The sequence below is a fragment of the Chanodichthys erythropterus genome, chromosome 11 (assembly GCF_024489055.1).
Source record: "Chanodichthys erythropterus isolate Z2021 chromosome 11, ASM2448905v1, whole genome shotgun sequence".
Taxonomy (NCBI): Eukaryota; Metazoa; Chordata; class Actinopteri; order Cypriniformes; family Xenocyprididae; genus Chanodichthys; species Chanodichthys erythropterus.
In genome coordinates, this window is record NC_090231.1 from 57,460,712 (window position 1) to 57,478,146 (window position 17,435).

Sequence of the window (17,435 nt, forward strand, 5' to 3'; positions counted from 1 at the left end):
AAACCTAGCGATTTTATATTTATTCAAAAGTGAAACTGAGTGAAAAACTGTTACAGGAAATGGCTAACATGAACCAATAAAAGCTCCTCTGCCGCCGTCTGATGGTTATAGTGGTAATTAATGTGTTTTTTACTTTTAAATAGAAGTATTTTCTATCAAATGTTGGATTTCCTTCATCTTGAAATCTTCAGTTTTATAAATGAGGACAGTCTCAGAAGGATGAACAAATAATGTTTTTGGTCAATTACATTTGAAGTGCTGGAAAAATGTTGCATGTGCGTGTCTAATTACAAACACTGCGTTTCTTATTCAAACGTTCCCATTGGCTTATTTATTGCAATCAATTAAACTGTATTATTGGCAAATTAGGCAAGTGTGAAAACTGCATTAAAATATAAATACAACATTAAAAAGTCAAACATTGATAGTTTTGTGTCAATGTACAGCGAGTGCAGAATGACAGCTAACAGTTCACCAGAAATGCCCAAGCTGGCTTAAGAAAACCAGAAAGAAACCTAACCGTGCATATGGTCAATTAAATGAGGAATATTGAGTCGTGTTCGTTCCCGGAAGAAAAGCATAATTGCCTTTCAGGTAATCATTCACATCTGATGATCACCAACTCAAACATACTATGAAAATGGTGGGTAAAAACATGTCAGACTGATTAAAAACAGTTTCATTTAATATATCTTATTTTCAATAAATTGCAGTAAAGCCTCCATACCTGACAATACTATAGTTTATAATCTGAGCTCATATCAGCAGGGCAAGTCATTGAACAACACAATCTTCCAGTACATAATGCAACCAGGATCGGGAGCCTCCATCAATCATCTACAGCCTGAGAATCATGGGGAAAGAGCAGGCATTCTTTCCCTCTCATAATATTATAGCTTAATTCAGTGTCGTTCCAAAAATGAAATGGAGATGTCCAACTTAAAAAGGGGGGAGATGGGGGAAAAAACACCAGTTTGGTACCTAGATAACGATGGCAAGCAGCACTAATACAAAGTGAATGTAGGAGAAGGACTACAGCCCGTTGTGTTCATTCTGTACAAGTCTTGTGTTGCTTAATAACTTCTTGCTCCAGTAAACTGAAGCTTCACACCTGAAAGGCAGCATGTCTCTGCACGACATGTTGAGGTAAAAAGGTTTTCCTAGAAGAAAGATTTGAAATTAATGAATGATATTTATATAATAAAATAAAAAAAATAAAAAAACGTGTTGCATAACAGTCCAAAATACAATGACATTCTTACCTGCTTTTAGCCCATCATGTTGTGGTTGAGCTGCTTATTGCCAGAGCGCCTTCTGAGTTTGACAGAGGTTGTCCCTTCAGTACAGGATCTATAGAAGAATGTCAACGTCTTTATGAGACTAGAATACTAAAACTAGGGATATATAGGTGATATACAGGGGTTGGACGATGAAACTGAAACACTTGGCCAATATAGTGTTGGAGGTTGCACGCCTATATATGCTCGGCCTAGTGGCCAATCTTCACTGATTAGTAAAGTTAAGTAAAGGCCCGATCACACCAAGAACGATAACTATAAAGATAACGAGGAATAAATAGTTCTAGAAATCATTCTAAATATAAAAGAATAGCACCGTCCACATCACAGCTATACCGATATAGAGAAACGATATTGTTGGGATCACTTTCAGAACAATTTTTTCCAGCTGTTGAATGATAAAACACTGACAGCCAATTACAATCCATTCGAATTCAAAGGCTTGTGCATTTAAAATGGCAGACGACAGAAGTTAAATCGCCAAGATCCAGAAAAAGCGACCACTCTTTGACAATCAAACCCCCTTTTCAAAGATACTTTAAAGAAAATGTATATTTGGAAAACAATCAGTCATACCCTCTGTATAAATATTGAGAAGTATTAATGATGAGATCATTATGCCAGGCTAGAAAACAGTGTAAAATAAAATTACCTCAAGTATCCAGCACTAGTTTCGACAACATTGTCTTGCCTCCTTTGAAGTTGCAGTGAAAAAGACTAGGCGTTTTTATTCCACTATATTGACTTTGTCAGCTAAATTCACTGTTAGATTAGATCGATTACACTAGCTATTCACTCCAAACATAGCATGCTGAGGACATCTGCTGGTTCAAGCCGTGTAAATGCAACAAGAACAGCAAAAACATGCTGTCCACACTTGGAAACCGCAGTGCGTGAGCTTAAAATAAACAGGCCGTTATCGTTCATTGGTATGGACGCTAATATAGTTATCATTATAGTTATTGTTCTTGGTGTGAACGGCCTTAAGAGCAGTGTGACAGCTGTACATAAAATACTGCAATCCACACAGCATAATGGGAGACATCTAAGAGTTCAAAAGAGGACAATTTGTTGGTGCGCGAGTACAGAATGACGAACATCATCCAACAGGAGCAACTGTCGAGGCAAGAGGAAGCTGTCTGAAAGGGATGACCAGGTACTATCCCGGATCGTATCCAAAAAACCACAACTGCCCAAATCACTGCAGAATTAAAAACACACCTCGACCCTCACGTTTCCACCAAAACTGTTCGTCGGGAGTCAATATATTTTATGGTTGGGCTGCAATAACCAAACCTTTGGTCACTCGTGCCATGCCAAATGTTGGTGGCGAGTCTGCTGACAGTGCTTAGGCTGTAGACAATGTGAAACATATTGTTCTCTGATGAGTCCACCTTCACTGTTTTCCCACATCCGTGGGAGTTACGGTGTGGAGAAGCCCCAAAGAGGCTTAACAGTGGGACAGTTGCTGCCCAGTGTGGATCAGTGATGGTTTTGGGCTGCAATATCATAGCATTCCCTACTGTGCTTAATGGGCATATCACTGCCAAAGGCTACCGAACCATTCTGGAGGGCCTAACGGTTCAAACATTGTACCCTGCAGAATTAAAAACACACCTCGACTCTCACGTTTCCACCAAAACTGTTCGTCGGGAGTCAATATTTATGGTTGAAGTGGTGTCGTTCATCAGCATGATAATGCACCAATACACACAGCAAGACTTGTGACAGAATGGTTTGATGAACATGAAAGTGAAGTTGAACATCTCCCATGGCCTGCACAGTCACCAGATATAAATATTTTTTGAGCCACTTTTGGAGGAGTGAGTTAGAAAACGTTTTCCTCCACCAGCATCATAGTGACCTGGAAACTGTTCTGGAAGAGGAATGACTCAGAATCCCTCTGGCTGCTGTGAAGGACTTGTATCTGTCATTCACCAAGATGAATTGATGCCGTAAAAGGAGGCCTTATACCATACGAATAGAACCAGGTGTTTTACTTTCATTGTCCAACCGCTGCATTTTGGTAGCATTTTTAAAAATGTATTTTTCTTTAAGTCTAAAAATGGTCTCAGTATGATTAATATGACTAATGAATGCAGAAAAACAATTTCCTAGAGTGTGTGATTTTACTTATTGTGGGATACATGTATATTAGTGCTGTCAATCGATTTAAAAAACTAACCGATTAATCACATTTAATCTCCAATTAGAAATAACTTGAGAAATGAATAAATAACAGTCAAGAAAGAAAGATGGCTCACAAAAGTAGGGGTGCTCCATGGCCTCTTGGGCAGTCAGTCTCTGTTGATGATCATAACGCAGGAGTTTATCCAGCAAATCCAGAGCTTCTGGACTCACCAAGTGCTGATTCTCTGGCTGAACAAAGTTCTCCCAGCGCTTGCGCGTCTGCCTGAAAATGGTGGCGATTTCAAAATTAAAACAGTCCAGCGATTAAAAGTCAATATATATCTGTGTGTATCTCAGTCTGCCATTAGTGATGGCATCCAAAAATATTCAGCTAAATAAATACTTGGACGGTCGAAATCATTGACCAAAATGGTGACGTTTTGACAGTGTAAGGGTCAAAACTAGCACACAACATGGATAAGCTACAACATCTAACTATTTATAGTCAATCTTCATGCTGTTTAGTCCATGCTGTTTTCAGTTGATGCATGAACAAAACTTCATTAAACATTATGTGTAGCTCACTTAATCAAATTCTAGATTGAAGCTTTAGCGTAAACAGATTTTTTTCTAAAGCAAGCAAAACAAGATTGTTTATAATATCAGCCATCTGACTGATTGCCGATCATCATAACGAAACTAGTGGTTATTGCAGAAGTCAAAATTTCTATGTGCAACACTAACAACTCGAAGAACCTCAAAATGAGGCTGATGTGAAAATGGCTGTGAATAACTAACAGACTCACTGGCCAAGCAGATCTTTGAAACGTGTGTCCAGCTCGATGTGATACTTGTTCAGGTAGCTGAATAGCTCTTCTGTTCCGAGAACCTTGGCAATTCTGACCAACTGTAGCAAAGATTCTTCTGTTAGTTAGCATGCTGCACGGTTTAAGACTACATGTCGCAATTGTTTCCATAGAAGAATGACAAGTCATACCTGGTCATAGTTGTCTTGACCATGGAAAAATGGCTCTTTCTGGAAGATCATACTGGCTAACATGCAGCCCAAGCTCCACATGTCCAGACTGTAGTCATACATCTGCAAATCATTTTGTAGATTTAACTGCCATGTCTGGTGGTAATGTGGGAATAAGTTAACCCACACCACACTTTCTCCAATTCATGGTAATATGAGTGCACCATCTTTGTATAAGTCTTTGATTTAACATAGCTAAACACACAACATACCTGATAGTCAACCAGCAGCTCTGGTCCCTTATATGATCTTGAAGCGACCCTTACGTTGTATTCCTGCGCAGGGTGGTAGAACTCAGCAAGACCCCAATCTATAAGTCGCAACTACATCGTGTACAAATAAAGACACAAATTTGCATCAGTTCACCAACATTGATCAGCAGTCATTCACAATCAGCACATCCAAAAATACAGCTGCGAGCAACAATTATCGGGGTTCAAGCGCTTTAAGGCCTATAAGCACATGCGTAAAAAGGTAGTGTTTTAATTATCAAGCCTCTAACCATTTCGCTCATAGATAGAAAAGACCAATTACAGCCAATTTACCACAGCAAATATATGGTTTATAAAGCTTTTTAACAGTCTTTGAGCCAAAAACCTATGACTATATCACCAAAGTTGTTTTTTTTTTTAAAAAACTCCAATATTTAATAATCGATTCGATGGACAGCAGTATTCCTAGTGGCAAAGCTGCTCAGAATGAGGAGTTCTACCATGTGGTACAAACATCGTGGGCGTGTGCGAAAAATCGCTCGATGCATAATCATTTACGCTTGTGAAAAACAGGAAGGCGCCCCTCGGTGGCTGATTTCTTTCTATTTTCTCACAGGCCCAGCGAGTTTCATTCCGGTCAGCCTTCGTTAACCTTGTCTGATAGCAGATATGTTTTTTGATACACGCAATGTCCTCATAAACAGTCATGGCACCTTGGACAAAGACACTGCATGCCAATTATCAAGTCAATCGGACTAACAGTGAAGTAGCTATAGCCATTTTCAAATTTTTTTCCTGTTATAGCGCCACCAAGTGGCCAGTCACCGCATCCTTTTTTACATGACCACACAATGAGGTCTTACATATGTGTACCAAGTTTGGTCAAAATATCTCATTCCGTTCACGAATTATAACCATTTTAGTAAAAATGGCTCCACCCACTTGAACAGTTTGGCTGCCCTTAGAGACTGTGAATCGAAATTTCAACTTTTTTTATATATATATATTTATTGACTCCATAGCAGTGTTAATTTTGACAGCAAATTTTGATTTAGTTTTAGTCACAGTCTTTTGACTAAAATGCCATTTAGTTTTAGTCACATTTCAGTCATCGGAAATTGTTTTAGTTTTAGTCTAGTTTTAGTCGACTAAATCAACAGTAGATTTAGACGACTAAATTCTAATTTAGTTAAATCAAGCATTTCTCTAACAATACACAGATCCAATACACTGATATACATCGGATATTCTCCAAACATTCAGAACATGTTTCTGTTCACTTAAGACAACCAATTGTACTTTTAACTAGCTATCGCAAGTAAAGTTTTAGTAATATTTGGTGTTTATGTTTTTTAGTTTTTGCTTTTAAATGTCAATATAGTTTTTTGTTTTTGTTTTTGTTAGTTTAATACATGAGGTTAAGCTAAAGCTTGGAAACTAGATGAAAGAAAATACGTTTACATTTTTATATACAGCAGTGAAGATTTTTTTAGGGTTTACTTAACTATAATAGGCTAACCCTTATACTTGTAAAATATATTGAATAATGTGTCAAATAATGTTCTTAGTCTTTCCTTCCTGTGACAAGATACTGTAGTTTACTGTGAATTAAATAGAAATTAAATTAAATATGGTTTATTATTTAAAATAACAATAATGACCAGGAAAAAAATTATGACGAAAAGAATTCGTCAACAAAATTAACACTGCTCCAGAGACTCAAAAAAAAAAAACCTACAGCGAGTTCGTAAACATAGGTTTTTCAAAAAATTCAAAATACCAGAAAATTTCACCAGAATAACAAAGCCAAGGATTCCAACATAATAATACACTTACGCCTAACGGTTTAGGAGTTATGAGCCGTTTTGACCGCTGTAGCGCCACCATCAGGCCGGTCGGGGCAAGCCTTGGTGATGTTAGTACTAAAATTAAGTGTCTATGACTTACAGTTTTGCGCTGCCTGATCACATTTAGGGGAGAATGCTGATCCATGGAAATTTTAACAATTACAATAAGGTTTCAGCGCTAAACCCCTAACAAATGCACAATGCTGGTAACGGACTTCACCTTTCTCATTTGGTGGTCTATCATGACATTGTGAGGTTTGACGTCCCGATGCATGATGCCCATGCTATGAGAGTAATCCAGTGCCTGCGAAGAGACAAAGCACATGCATAAACACACTCTCCTGTTGAAAATACACGAAAGTGTAATCTTATTTCAGCATGCTCACCTTAAGAAGTTCATACAAGTAAAACCGGATATCAAAGTCTGTTAGTCTCTGGTAGAGATCCTACAAATCAGAACAACATCATGTGAGACATTAGATGGCCCATTCAGACAGGTGAGCAACTGTTTGCATACCTTTACAGACAGAAAACTAGTGATTGTTATATAGCTCAACACGGTTAGTCTTATTCGAATCTCATTTACCATGAGTAACATGTTTGTACAATGCCTCAGACGCAACACTATTTTGTCAAGTGGCTAACACAGCATAATCAGAAAGAGCTTTATCTGTAGTAACAGTAATCATAAAACTTTGATCATAAAATAAACAAAACAAAAAGAGCAGCAGAGGAATATAAGCATAATAAAAACAGCAACATAAAATGTCCTGCGGCTTTCGGCATCGCCCTGCTTCATACCACAGTAACTTAATAAAACTTTAATATATTGGCTCATCCATGAACTTGATTTCCGTCGGATCGCTTTCCGTCACCTGTGGAGGTGAAGATGACACCTCCCATGATTCCACGCTCATTTACAGCTTCATCAAACTACGCCTGTTATTGATTTGAGTAAGTGACCTGTAGTGGCGAAACGGTCATACTGTGCTTTTATCGTCAAGCACACAAAAGAGAGTATGCACAAAAATGCGCAAAAAAATAAATCAGTCCTAGCATTGGTGCCACTAGTGTCACAGAAACAACATCAGCTATGTTTATTATACATTATTTCAGAATGCAATAATAAAATGCAACTTATGTTTCTCTTTTCCACAAAACTGCAATTATGCACTGGTGTACGGAGCCCCAAAAGGGACCTTTATGGAGTCAAATTAATGCCTTAAAGTTTTGCACAAAAAAAAAGTTTTGTAAAACACAAAAAAGAATTGAGCTATAAAAAAATGTTTTGCAAACAAAAATAAAGAATTGCAAAGGAAAATAAAATATTGAGTGGAAAAAAAATAAGTTTTGCAAACAAAAATAATAAATTGCAAAATAAAATAAAGTAGTGCAAAAATAAAAATATAATCAATTACAAAAATCAATGACAGCTGTAATCCTATTTTATCTTTGCCACATATTTTTCATGCTCAAACCTACTAAATCATTTGCAACGCTCATTTTATTCTGCGTTTCAGTCAAGCGTGCGCTTACGATACCGGTTTTCTTTTGCGCTGCACTGTTCTGTGCGGATCTCTTTATGGCACTGGTTTGACGTGGGGGTGGAGTCAAGAAACGGGGGCACGCCCCCGCGAAACACGTCATCGGCAGGAGACGCAGATTGCAACAGAACAGGGCAGCGTTTCCCAAAAGCATCATAAGCTTTTGGAAACCAATGGAGCTACGATCAACTTAGGCTTACAATGCTTTTGGGAAACGCTACCCAGATCAGATCAAGCATAGAGACAGAGCGCATTTATTATAATCTGAAAACCACGCCCACCGGGGGACAAACAATCCAACCGTCTCCATTGACTTTGTATTGCGTGAGGCTGCCGCCTTGTCTTTTCTGACGCATTACAATAAACAGAACAATGCCTAAAAGCTGCTGTGTGACAAGGTGTACAGCTAACAAGCTAAAAAAAAACAGAAATACGTTTTTATAAGCAGTCGACCCCAAAAAACGAATGTTTAAGGACACAAAAGTGGATACAGGCAGTGAGACAGAGCGCAACGGGTCATATTACTATAAGAAATGCATTGGAGGGAGTCGTAATCGGTGACAACATATGCTAAACAAACCAACAAAAACACACCATGCATTATTTTTCACCATGTCAAAGAATTATTTCACCTGTCGCCGATTACGTTCCCTTCCAATGTATTTCGCGGGGGCGTGCCCCCGTTTCTTGACTCCACCCCCACGTCAAACCAGTGCCATAAAGAGATCCGCACAGAAAAGTGCAGCGCAAAAGAAAAGCGGTATCGTAAGCGCACGCTTGACTGAAACGCAGAATAAAATGAGCGTTACAAATGATTTAGTAGGTTTGAGCATGAAAAATATGTGGCAAAGATAAAATAGGATTACAGCTGTCATTGATCTTTGTAATTGATTATATTTTTATTTTTGCACTACTTTATTTTATTTTGCAATTTATTATTTTTGTTTGCAAAACTTTAAAGGCATTAATTTGACTCCATAGACCTTTGCAAAAATAAAAATATACAGACTTTCGCATGCGCACAATAGGTTATAGTATACACAAACCGGAAATTGTAACGCGTGCACTAAATTATCATTTTTACTGTGTCAATGTTTTTTCATGAACCTTTAAACGTGGCATTATGACAATACACACACTTGAGCCCATTTCCCAGTACGATTTCTTGGCCACCACAAATTTAAATTCGTTAAAATTGACATAAGTCCTTGAAATATGATGCACTGCCCTAAATTTTGAGCACTTCTTACTGTATCAGACTTTTTTTAACTTGGCAAAAAAAAAAAACAATGCACACTGCCATTTATGTCACGTTTTTCCGGCCGTCACAGAGAATGCTTTAAAGCGGACATAAGGTCGTGATATACACTGCCCTACGAAAGCCACATTTTCAGCAAACAGATTATTAATCTGTTATTAATCCGTTATTAATTAATGCACATCCATACTTGCATTTTCTGCATAATGTTGAGCAAATAGCTTTATTAATTCATCCATACTCACATTTTGTTCATAATTTTGAGTAAATAGACCTTTATTTATTAATGTGCGTCCATACTCCCTTTTTCTTTATAATTTTAAGCAAGATCTTTATTAATTCATGCACATCCATACTTGCATTTTCTGCATAATGATGAGCAAATAGATTTTTATTAGTTCATGTGCATCCATACTCTTGCTTTCTTCATAGGCAGTGATGCACGAATAAAATAGTTTTTAGTATACACAAACCGGAAATTGTAACGCGTGTGCACGCAAAACTGTATATTTTTTATTTTTGCATATGCAGAGTAGGGACCTTTGCAAAAAAAAATGTAAAATTACAATAAATATGCTTTTTTTTTTTTTTTCAAATAAAAACTATCAAACATACTATTTTATTTGTTAACCCACATTTCATGTGACTTAACTGACATCAGGGATCCGTGAATGTGCCGTTAAATTCTCGCAATATTAACCTAAAATCTTGGAGTATTTTAAGTACCTATTTTAGGTCAAAGGGGTTCAGCTGGCCAAAACAAATTAGAAAGCCTCAGTTTAACAAGTCATAGTTTTAATAATAAAAACTGGTACCTTGAAATCCGTGTTATTGATGTATTCAAACACAAGGGCTGGCGTTCTAGACTGTGGAATACGATAAAAGAAAAATATTATTTATATTATATTCTATAATAACAAGATAAAAAATAATAACCAATACAAATTTAAGATGGAAACAGTATGCACTAATTTAGCAAAAACAGAACTCTGTAGAAAACGGTGGCATATACTAAAAGAGCAAGATTTACCACAGGGTCCTTGACTGTGTCTACAAGACGAATGATGTTGGTTCCTCCTCGTAAGTTCTCCAGAATTTTGATCTCACGCTTAATCTTCTTCTTCTTAACAGGCTGCAAAGAGAAAGAAAACAAATTTAAGGGTTAGTTCACCCGAAAATTTAAATTTAAAAAAAAGTTGTTCCAAACCCTTAAGACTTTTACTAATCTATAAGTTATTTTTAATGTTCTCTCATCATTTTTGTCCATCCATTGAAATTCTATGTATTCAACATTTTCGACGATATCATATCGAGATTGCGATACAATTTATGTTAATAACGATGATAAGCTTTGGACATTTCACTCGATGTGAATACCACCATTTTATCACACAGCAGAAATACATGCGACAACCAGCAGTCAGTCTGCAGGGAGCCGGAGAGGGAAACGAAAGTGAAATTGTGCTACCCTGCAATGCTGAGGAAATTGTTTATAAAAAAAAAGAAAGAAAAAAGGTAAGATCAATCAAATGGAAGTGGTTTGGTTTTCTTAAAAGCGACGAAGTGAAGATCAAGGGCTGGTTCAAACAGAATATGTTTTTGCGGTTAAAAACGCCAGACGAAGTTCAGTTGAAAAGAAAAAAAAAATGCTCTTTCAAAGATTTCTTTCAAAGTTGAACATCTTTTAAGATAAGTAGCTTTTATAAACACAGACTGGAAAAAAGAAAAAACATTACTGGTGTGCATCTTGACGCAAACAATGGCACTGACATATTTTAAGATGATAAGTCAGTACAAGTCGCTTTCAGTTAAAACAGCTTAAACATGCATTCTAGTTTGGGACTAGCTTAAGCCTTGTCTGTGAAACCGGGGCCAAGTCATGCACGAGCGAAAAACAATGTAAAAGTAGCACAGCGGAATGAAAAACAAATTTTGCCAAGATATTCTGCAAAATATGTCAAATATTAATACATTACAAGAAACCTTCTCCTTCAGTTAAAAGTGTTTTTCTATTTTTTTTTTTTTTCTCTTTTGTTAATAAACTATATTCTAAAATTAAATTTAATGAATCATTTGGTTTCTCCAGGCTTCAGTCAGGGTTCCCACTCTAAGCCAAATGTCCCTGACTTTTCCCTGACTTTCACTGACTAAAAAGCGGAGTTTCCATGACCTATAATGAATGGAAAAGCAAGCTGCTGTTTTCCTTTTTTTGGTGCTTTTACCTGTTAAATGCATTCTGATATTTTTCTGTACTATTTCTACATAAATTAATTTATAGTTTTTATGCTTTCAGGGGTTAAACGCTCTAGAAGATTTTATGTTTGTCGTCAAGTTCAGTCTTTTTATTTCTTCACATTTAGTTTTTGCAGACCATCTTAGACTGTTTGACACTAGGCTATTTCTGTAAAACGGTTAGGATTATAAATTAAATAATCTGAAATAATTATTTAATAATTATTAATGAAGTCCTGGCCACAATTAATAGCCACTGTGAGAGCAACAATGGATCATTTAAATTAAAGGAAATAAACGTTCAAACTGTAAGCAATAAACACTTTTCATTGTGCATTTATGTCCTTGTTCCCTCTCTATGACCTGAACTATTAGCTGCAAAATACCAGAAATATATTAAAAATCATTTAAAGAATAGACTCCTTTCACGGCTGGTTAGGACAGTCTTTAAAGTGGTCATTTTGTAGCCAAAGCTCTTGAAACTTAAGTGACTGCCAGTTGACGAGTGGGAAGGGAAAAAAATGCAGCTGGAAAATAGCCAAACTATAACTATATGCAAAATGCGTGACGACGCGATAAAAAAAAAGTAAAATTTAAAGTGACAAACAAAAATCCCTGATATTCCATGACTTGAACAAAAAAATATATATATATTTATATATATATATATAAAATTCCTTGACTTTCAATGTCTGGAAGAGACCTTTTAAAATTCCATGATATTCCAGAAATTCCATGACCCATGGAAACCCTGTTCAGTCATTTTTAGGATACTCTCCAAGCTGTCAGCATTATCAAATTACATATTGTGATTAATAACGATATTGATTAATATGGAAAAAAATATTGCGACCATATTTGTTGCCATATCACCCTACACTATCTTTAAGCTTCAAAAGGTACAATAAAGACAATGCATATAGACACTCCGAAGTTTAAATCCTGTCTGACTAGTGCGCTTCCCAAAAGGTTTACACGTTAGGTCAGTAGGTGGAGAGTAGGCGGCCTTTAATGGCTGTTTGAACACATTTAACCACATAAGTGTTTACACTACGAAAGCAATCCAGTCGAATGAGTTTTCGATTACTGCTGAAAGTTGCCGAAAGTGGTCAAGCTCAAAGCGTTTTACACCCTGTTTACACCTGTATTAAGCATCATCGACTTGTTGTGATCCAATTGACCAAAACGCATCTTAATACTAAGTGGAAACAGGGCCATAAACACACAAAGTACATCAAACAGGGTAAACTCAGCTATGCATGCCTCCATCCATCTACATCCATCATAAACATACTCCACACGGCTCCGGGGGGTTAATAAAGGCCTTTTGAAGCGAAATGATGCATTTGTGTAGAAAAATATCAATATTTAACAAGTTATGAAGTAAAATATCTAGCTTCCACCAGCTTTTTGAACTGTGAGAGTCGTTATGCTTTCTTCATAAGTTGAATACAAAAGGCGATCTGGTGGAAGCTAGATATTTTACTTCATAACTTGTTAAATATGGAATTTTTTTCCACACAAATGCATCATTTCGCTTCAAAAGGTCTTTATTAACCCCGCCAGAGCCGTGTGGAGTATGTTTATAATGGATGGATGTGGATGGACACACTTTCTTCAGCTCATACTCGTTGGTCCCGTTCACTGCCATTATAAAGCTTGGATGCGTCAAGATATTTATTAATATATCCGATTGTGCTCATCAGAAAGAAGAAAGTCATATACACCTCGGATGGCTTACGTTTTAGTAAAGCTTGCACAGCAAAATCCCCAGAGTTAAATCAACTCAGATTACATATGGTCCCTCTCTACTTAGTGTTAAAGTAACTCTGATAATGAGATAATTAAGTTATGATTGAGCATTAGTGATGAACACCTGCTGTGAACAAGCAGAATCACTGAAGAGAAACACAAGAACTACAACTGACTTCAACCACAGCCTTAGATGAAATCTGCTGAAGATAAAAGACATAAAATCTCTCAAGATCTGATTAAACATCTCCACAAACAGCATGTTATCTCATTAACTCTGCTTCAGTGTTATTTTAACTATGTAAAGAGGGACCATATGTACTCTAAGCAGAGTTGATTTAACTCTGGGGATTTTGTAATTTTCATTTGAAAGTGAACTAATCCTTTAAGAAAACGCTTCTTCCAGACATGAGAGAGCAGGCGTTCTTACCTTCAGTATTTTAACAACTACTCGGTCATTGCTGTTGATGTTGATGGCCTCAAAAACTTCACTGTATTTGCCTCTTCCAAGCTTTCGTACAAGCTGGTAGTCATCCTGATTGCTGAATCGGAGTAAGAAAGTAGTAAGTAAAACTATTTAAACATTATATTTATACATATATATTTACATTACACAAGTATTCATGTTTTTGTCAACATGTAACTACAATGGTGTTTTGTAGAGCTGGGTAAAATATATATATATATATATCTCAATTTCTCGATTTTAATAGATTCTCATTTTTATGAACCAATATCGATTTTTAAATCCCACAAATCGATTAGTCTAGTCTGTTTTCAGTTGATGAATGAGCAGAATATGTAGCTCCTCCCATCCAATAAATCTCAATAATCTTTGTGCTTTATTACTTTTGATATGAAGAAAGTCTCATATTTCAAATGTCGTCCATCTTAATATGAGATTCGAAAAATAAATATCGTTTTGGTGCTGTTTAATGTGGCGTGACAGATCGCTTTAGCGCCTCAGCTAAAGAGAAGCATGTGATCATCCTCTCCTCCGCTTTAATACCAGTTACAGCAAAATAAACATGCATGAACATCTGAAGGTATGTTAAAATATACAGTACAACTGACTGAAATCTGTATCATGTCTCGTGTAATCGCTCAATCAGTGTTTCAACCTCAGAAAGATGTCAATAAAACAGCTTGTAAACAATGTCACGTGACGTCACATTTACCTCAGAAAAACATATTCAGTGACCATAAACTAATTAGTCAGCTAGAAAAGTGACATTCTGATAAATATAGTTATGCACCATTACATATTAATTATAATTTTTAATGTTCTTCAATATTTAATGCATGTTTAAATAAATCAGTTATGACAGCCGCGATTTAAATGTTTATATTACAAAAAAACGAATTGGAGTAGAAATATGATTATGTAACTCTAAACTTTATTTATAATAAAAACATTGAGTGTAATTTAAGTGTTTGTATATAAATAAGGTTAACCTTCAATATTATTATAGACTTACATGTGTAGTTTACAGCATTAGTTGAGAGATTTTTTTCCCCTCTACAAAATTTGCCATGTAACGTACTGTAACTGAAAAACTAAATCCAAAATAACTGATATCGAATCAAATTCGTAATTGAATCAAAAGCATGTGAATAGTAATCGAATCGTGAAAATTGTGTTGATACCCAGCCCTAATACATTTTATATATATATATATATATATAAAGAAAAAATACACACACAACTACAATTACCACATTCAAGCTTTTGTCTACCATGTTTTTTGACATAGTACCATTGCGTTTTGGACATGTAGAACTACCTTGTTTTTTTGAACAGGTAGCAATGGACTGCACGAAATACATTCAAATGACAGCCTTGGCTATATTTATGTACTATGGTACACAAACACCATGCAATTTCCACAGTACTTTTTCAAAACGGCATTCATCCTGACATCTTTATACCTCCAGCTAGGCACATGTGCTTCATAGTCCCAGTACTCCTTGCTCTTCACAGTGTTGGCATCAGCATACACCCGTGCTTTGCTGCTCACCGGACCGGGCATGGCGGGCTTGGCCAGTCGATCCGCCTTCCCTCCACCTACTACTACGAGACTCTCCAAGCAACAGCAAGTCGACCGCCTCTGTTGTGAAATACCGCAGAAAGTATTGTGGAAGCGTAAAACACTGTAGCAAGCCGCTTCAATGCGTTCTCTCACGAGCAATTGTGATTGACAGCTGCTCAGCAGCGGCGCGCATGACCTCGCGCTGACGCTCGCGCCACTAAATGCCAAAGCAAAGAGCAGAGAGTGTCCGAAACGGTGCAGAAAATAGTTTATTTTCTGATGGACCGCCAGTTTATTAAAAAAACATAAGTGAGGATCTCATGACAAACCTAATCAGATGTGCGCGTTTGTTAATAGAAATATTTATAAAAAATAAACGGTTTTAAAAGGATCGTAATATGAGTGTGCACAAACTCCTTGCGTTTGCATATAAATAAACAGAAGAAGAAATTAAGAAAATATTTAATTGAAGCACAGACCTGTCAAGCCCGCTGAATGTAGCTACGCGGTAAAACGGAACATAAACAACGTGAAGCAGACGAAATGTCGAGTTGATCGATTGTCTCGAGGAGCGAACAGCGTTTGATCATCACTGTTTATTAAAATATTCATTACAGCAGTTTCACTTTAATATCGTTTCCTCTGGATAACGGTGCTAAGCTAGCGATGTCGATGGAAGGGTTTCATTGGCCGCTACAAACTCGACACGCACGTCTCCAGACTTCCGATTAATCATCAAATGGAGTGTTTCAATTCCTCCCAGATATCCACCAATTACATCTAGTAAGTGATCGAGGGATCCGCTGACAGGTAGGCGGATATCACCCCTAGGATAGCAGTCCTGTCGATTTTTGCTATCGCTTAGATGGAGTCACAGGAAATACAGTGTGGACTTCCGGCGTCTTTTTCAAAATAAAAGCCCCCGAATTGCAGCTAGCGGTGGCGCTTGACATGCGAGTGGATGTTTTAAATGTGGAATTCCAAACAGCAATTTGCTTTAACGATTATATTTTATTTCTGTAATTTGTTTGTATTGCTTGTGCCAAATATTACACCCGTTATACTACATATTGTACTGTATGTCATTGGATACCAGAAAGATTAAAGGAGTAGTTCACTTTCAAATTAAAAATTCCTGATAATTTACTCACCCCCATGTCATCCAAGATGTTCATGTCTTTCTTTCTTCAGTCGAAAAGAAATTAAGGTTTTGGATGAAAACATTTCAGGATTATTCTCCTTATAGTGGACTTCAAAGAGTTCTACATGATCCCAAATGAGGAATAAGGGTATTATCTAGCGAAACAATCAGTCATTTTCTAAAAAAAAAATTAAAAAGTATATAGGTTTTAACCATAAATGCTCATCTTGAACTAGCACTGTTCTTCTTCTCTATTAGAATTCCAGCAGTGTAGACGCTGCTATTACTGCCCTCCACAGGTCAAAGTTTGAACTAAATTGCATTATACAATATGCTAGTGCAAGTATATAACAATTAGTTATAATTTAATAATACAGTATATAATTTTTCTGATCGTTTTGCTAAATGAGGCTCTTATTCCTTGCCTGGGATCATTTAAAACTCTTTGAAGCTGCACTGAAACTGTAATTTTGACCTTCAACCGTTTGGGCTCCACTATAAGGAAAATAATCCTGTAATGTTTTCATCAAAAACCTTCATTTCTTTTCAGCTGAAGAAAGAAAGACATAAACATCTTGGATGACATGGAGGTGAGTAAATTATCAGGAAATTTTAATTTTAAAGTGAACTAATCCTTTAAATTATATTATTGGTGTAACAATAACAAGAGTATATTAGAAATTAAGCTGCATTATTATTATTATCATCATTTTCAACAGGGCCTGTAGTAAATTCCACCATTTGGTTCAGAAATAATTACAACGATTATCTATGTTTACAAACATTTAATTTGTAAATGCCTCGTAGTTATGACATGCCACACCTTTGCGATTATGGGTTGAAAAAACCAACACATTATGGCATATTTACAACTTGTTATCTAGAAACAGACGTTTGAAGGGACACACAGGAGGTGCAAGATGGTGCTGGGAAAACCTGTTTTTGCTCCAATACA

At 36.5% G+C, this 17,435-nt stretch overlaps 1 protein-coding gene across 3 annotated transcripts in view; it reads right to left on the reverse strand.

Annotated features, from left to right (window-relative positions):
- Positions 1-16,223, reverse strand: part of csnk2a2a (casein kinase 2, alpha prime polypeptide a) — a 28,159-nt gene extending 11,936 nt beyond the window's left edge. The window contains exons 1-13 of one of the 3 annotated variants that reach the window (XM_067400197.1): positions 15,819-16,223; positions 15,239-15,417; positions 13,740-13,851; positions 10,356-10,457; positions 10,141-10,191; positions 6,910-6,969; positions 6,744-6,827; positions 4,677-4,787; positions 4,426-4,527; positions 4,235-4,335; positions 3,563-3,711; positions 1,263-1,350; positions 656-1,160 (exon numbers count right to left, since the gene is read on the reverse strand). In XM_067400197.1, coding sequence (XP_067256298.1) covers positions 1,277-1,350; positions 3,563-3,711; positions 4,235-4,335; positions 4,426-4,527; positions 4,677-4,787; positions 6,744-6,827; positions 6,910-6,969; positions 10,141-10,191; positions 10,356-10,457; positions 13,740-13,851; positions 15,239-15,339 — 1,047 coding nt within the window. In that variant the 5' untranslated portion in view covers positions 15,340-15,417; positions 15,819-16,223 and the 3' untranslated portion in view covers positions 656-1,160; positions 1,263-1,276. Of the gene's footprint in view, positions 1-655; positions 1,161-1,262; positions 1,351-3,562; positions 3,712-4,234; positions 4,336-4,425; positions 4,528-4,676; positions 4,788-6,743; positions 6,828-6,909; positions 6,970-10,140; positions 10,192-10,355; positions 10,458-13,739; positions 13,852-15,238; positions 15,477-15,818 lie in introns of those variants that run through there. The other 2 variants (XM_067400196.1, XM_067400198.1) reach the window with 2 other exon arrangements.
- Positions 16,224-17,435: the final 1,212 nt, after the last annotated feature.